Genomic DNA, 3,776 nt, shown 5'->3' on the forward strand with positions numbered 1-3,776 from the left:
AAATAAAAAAATCTGCTATGAAAACATAATAAATAAAAAAGGTAATAAATAAATAAATACATAATAATAGTAATAATTAAAAAATACAAATAATATGTATATATTATTTGTATTAATTTTATTTATATATAATATATAAATATAATATACATAAATGTAACATAACAATATATTATAATAATTCTGCTAGAAAGGTCGTGGACATTTTGAACAGTGCACAGTGTGTGGGGTCTTTTATTGGTCTTGGTCACGTGATTAATTAGCGGCTGTGATTACACAGAGCGCGGTGCTGGGTTCTGATTGGCTGGGCGCTTCTGACTTAAGACTACATGTAAGGCGCTACACGTGTGCGTGTGTAGAGTTAGTTTATCCACGTGTAGCAGCAGTATGACTTCTGAGTGTAGCCACACCGTTGAAGCTGACAGCAGTGAGGGCCAAAAGGCAAGTGTGTGTGTGTGTGTTAGTTCTACTTTCAAGAAGTTTATAACTTTGCAGCAGTTGGGTTAAAACTGCATGGTGTGTTGTTGAAGGCTGTCTGAAGTTAATGTGTGTGTGTGTGTGTGTGTGTGTGTGTGTGTGTGTGTTGATGTCCTCTGACAGGGTAAAGCTGTGGTGAAGAGAGAGGGTGTGCTCGCATCAGTCTTCTGTCGAATTTCACAGTTCTGGCCAATCCGTCTTGTGGTAATTCTGCCAGCAGATGTTTCTAGTAGTCACCTGTTGGTCTGATTGTTTATAGTCTTCTATAACCATCCTTTCCACTCTGAGAAGCTGAGGGGTGATCATTACCTGCTCTTTTTCAGGTGCATGGTTTTCGGGCTGTGTGGTGGTTCTTTGGCTTTTCCAATCCGTCTGAAAAACAAAGTTCTCCCAGTGCACGGCAGTGTCGATCGGGACGGAAGCGTCTAGGCCGACCCACACGTTTGCTGCTTGCCATCCTGCCCCGGCAGCTCCAGAGTGCTCTCGGGTACCCGGTGTGCACCAGCATCGGCTGCTCCGTCTCCCCAGGTGTGCTTCAGGTTTTCTGACTTGTTGCCAACTGCAGCAGTGGAGTTACAATTTTGTGCTATGCTTGTAGTAAGACATGGTGTGTAAGTGTTGTAGACCTTCATGTTCATATGGTCCTGGAAATTTGCTTTCTTTTATTGTAATTTTTAGAACTAGTGTTTTATTTATTTTTTTTTTTGTGCCTTTTAGATGTGCGCTGTTCCCCCACTAAGCCCTGTGGGAAAGGCAGTAAAAGGAAGCAGGATGATATGGATGAGGATGATGATGATGAGCTGGAGCAGCAGTCATGGGTGGAGGCGCTCAACCAGGAGCTGAATGATGAGGACCCGTCTGCTGATCCTGACTACGAAGTACGTGCATTTCTAGCCTTTAGTGTGATCAAGAAGTCAGGTGTGATCAGATGTGGGTTAGCAAAGATTTACAGTGAAGCATAAATTTTGGTACATAAAGTAGAATGCTCTTGGGTCGGGGGGGTTAAATGCATAATGGAGGGGTTTAATGCCTATTTTTATTTTTAAAAATTTGCCCCCGCAGCCCAGTGCAGTGGAGACCGATAGTGAGGAGTATCGGACACACAATGATACTGAGAGCGATATCGAAGTGGAGAAAGGTGTTGTCGTGATCCAGGATTTGGAGACTGTACAGGTTAACCACCACCACCTCAATTTCAGATTCCATAATTTGGATTTGCTTTAGTACTTAAAAAAAAAAAAAGAAAAAAAAAGTTTGAATGTGTGTAATGGAATGCTCTAGTTGAATCTAATCACCTTGTTTTTTCATATTTTAGGAAACTGCCACTGAGGCGAAGTGATGGTAGTGTGGAATGTCTTGCATGTATTTATAAAAGTAATGGTTTTCTTGTAAGTAACTAACTGCCCGGTGTCTTCCTGGTCACTTGGGCTTTTTGTCTTGCCGAGGGCCTCCTGGCTCAACGGATGGTCTGTTTTTGTACTTATTCAGTGTCTTGTATTGATTTTTCAAAAATAAATTATGTTTAATCTAACTTCACTGGGACACAGCAGGTGTTTAAATAAATGCATTTGCATATAGTACTTTTACCTGATTTTCCCCACCCCCAATAAGTAGGAGTTTTTTTTTGTTTTTTATTAGAAATGTATAGAATAAAAATAGTTTAGTGCTGATTACATGCTATTGACGGCTTAATGTGCATCTACTATTAAGTGGTACACCGTGGGCAACAGAAAAGTAGCCCACCTCCAATACCATGTACCCCTAGTCTCATTCTCAATGTGGAATCCATCAGCAGGACAAAACCTTGAGCAACTCTACAAGGAATCAATAAAAGCAGATCTATTTGAAAGTGGTTTTGCTTGACTTGGCAGGAAGCATCCAGGTTCAGTGTCCCACCAAACATCAGTGGGTCTAGTCAAAATTGGTGCAATACAAGGTCATGTTGTCTTCATGCCAGCAGAGGGAGCTCTAATCTGGGGACTTACTTGAGAGCAAGACCATGATCAACTTTGTGTTGGTGTGTAATTCTCATTAGACTAAACTCAGATCTGGGTTTTAGTTACAGCATCTCTTATTAAGTAGACCACCCAGGTCGTCTCCTGTTAACAGAACTGTATTCATGTACTTGGATTTGCTCAGACCTTTTGTGCAGTAGTTAAACATTAACACATTTGTCTTGATGTGAAGTGTTTGTATATACAGTACAGCTCATGTAAAGCTGAGACCTCTTGTTTGTGTTTCCTCTTGATTCTATCAGCAGTTGTCATTTGCTGACATTTAGGGTTAAACACTGTCCAGTGTTTCTTAATAATAGGAAGTGAGTCAAAGGGGCTTTTTTTTCCCCGTGTGTGTGTGGGGGGGTGTTGCCTTGGTGGGAAGTTTAAGTTGAACATGGTGTTATGAGCTGTTGTTTCCGGAGTAATGTCATTTGTTGGTAGTTTGAATACTCACATTTCCTCTGTTTTTGATTTGTGTGTATTGTTCTTTGCTCGTTGAGGCCGAAACAATTTGCCATTGAAATTGCCACAAGTATCCATCAGTGGACACATCACGCCCCTTAACTGACTTTATCGAAGAAAAACACACTTCCTGTTAACCAAACTGTTTTCTACTTCATCTATCTGGTATCAACCAAATTAAGGTTTACATTTTGAGTCTTGGTTTCTTAATTTAAGTTCTTTTCTTTGCCATTGTCTCCTCCAGCTTGTTCATTAGTGATAAACTGACCTACCTCATTCTAAATGATACACTAGATTTATACTACCTTACTACTGTCAATCATAAAAGCACATAAATCCCTTTTGTGGATGGGTGCAGTGTGTCATGCCGTGTAATTTTACACTTTTCATTATGATTCTCTTCTCATTTATGATCAGTTACACATTGGGTTTTCATTCATTTGCATTCTTCCACCCGTACACCCAAGTACACTGGAGCATGTGTACACACCACTTTCTTCCATTCCTCCACCTCAGTTTACTTTTGTCTATTTTTGCTTGTCACATGACATGTTAAATGTTTGTTTAAATAAACAAAACACACTGCATTACAACTTCCTTTACAGTCAAAAGTAATGTATATTAGGCAAATTTTTTTTATTGCCCATAGTGTGTAAGTGCTTGTGCCTTGCAGTGAACTTTGCACTCTGTGCTGTGATAAGGTCCGGGTTTCTTTTGACCCTGTATAAATAGCATAAGGGATTTTCTTCACATGCCATAATAGAATACAGCTTGAGCACTTGTGTAGTCTAAACTCTGCAGGTTACAGATTTAGGGTAAATATTCAGTTCTTGCGTTGTC

The 3,776-nt window shown here is 40.0% G+C and overlaps 1 protein-coding gene across 1 annotated transcript; it reads left to right on the forward strand.

Moving 5' to 3' along the window:
• Positions 1-358: 358 nt before the first annotated feature.
• org (oogenesis-related gene) lies at positions 359-2,008 on the forward strand. Its single transcript, XM_053513764.1, has 6 exons — positions 359-441; positions 601-681; positions 801-1,005; positions 1,195-1,355; positions 1,540-1,650; positions 1,793-2,008. Exons 1-6 carry the CDS (start codon positions 388-390, stop codon positions 1,814-1,816), a joined length of 636 nt encoding a protein of 211 aa, XP_053369739.1. The 5' UTR covers positions 359-387; the 3' UTR covers positions 1,817-2,008.
• The last annotated feature ends 1,768 nt before the right edge of the window (positions 2,009-3,776 follow it).

The sequence above is a fragment of the Clarias gariepinus genome, chromosome 15 (genome assembly GCF_024256425.1).
Source record: "Clarias gariepinus isolate MV-2021 ecotype Netherlands chromosome 15, CGAR_prim_01v2, whole genome shotgun sequence".
Lineage (NCBI taxonomy): Eukaryota > Metazoa > Chordata > Actinopteri > Siluriformes > Clariidae > Clarias > Clarias gariepinus.

Bases quoted from the DNA above. Each gene is read 5' to 3' on its own strand.
- org (XM_053513764.1), top strand. From the start codon at position 388: ATGACTTCTGAGTGTAGCCACACCGTTGAAGCTGACAGCAGTGAGGGC. The intron at 442-600 runs GCAAGTGTGTGT...GTCCTCTGACAG, and splicing joins ACAGCAGTGAGGGCCAAAAG to GGTAAAGCTGTGGTGAAGAG. The intron at 1,006-1,194 runs GTGTGCTTCAGG...TGTGCCTTTTAG, and splicing joins CGGCTGCTCCGTCTCCCCAG to ATGTGCGCTGTTCCCCCACT.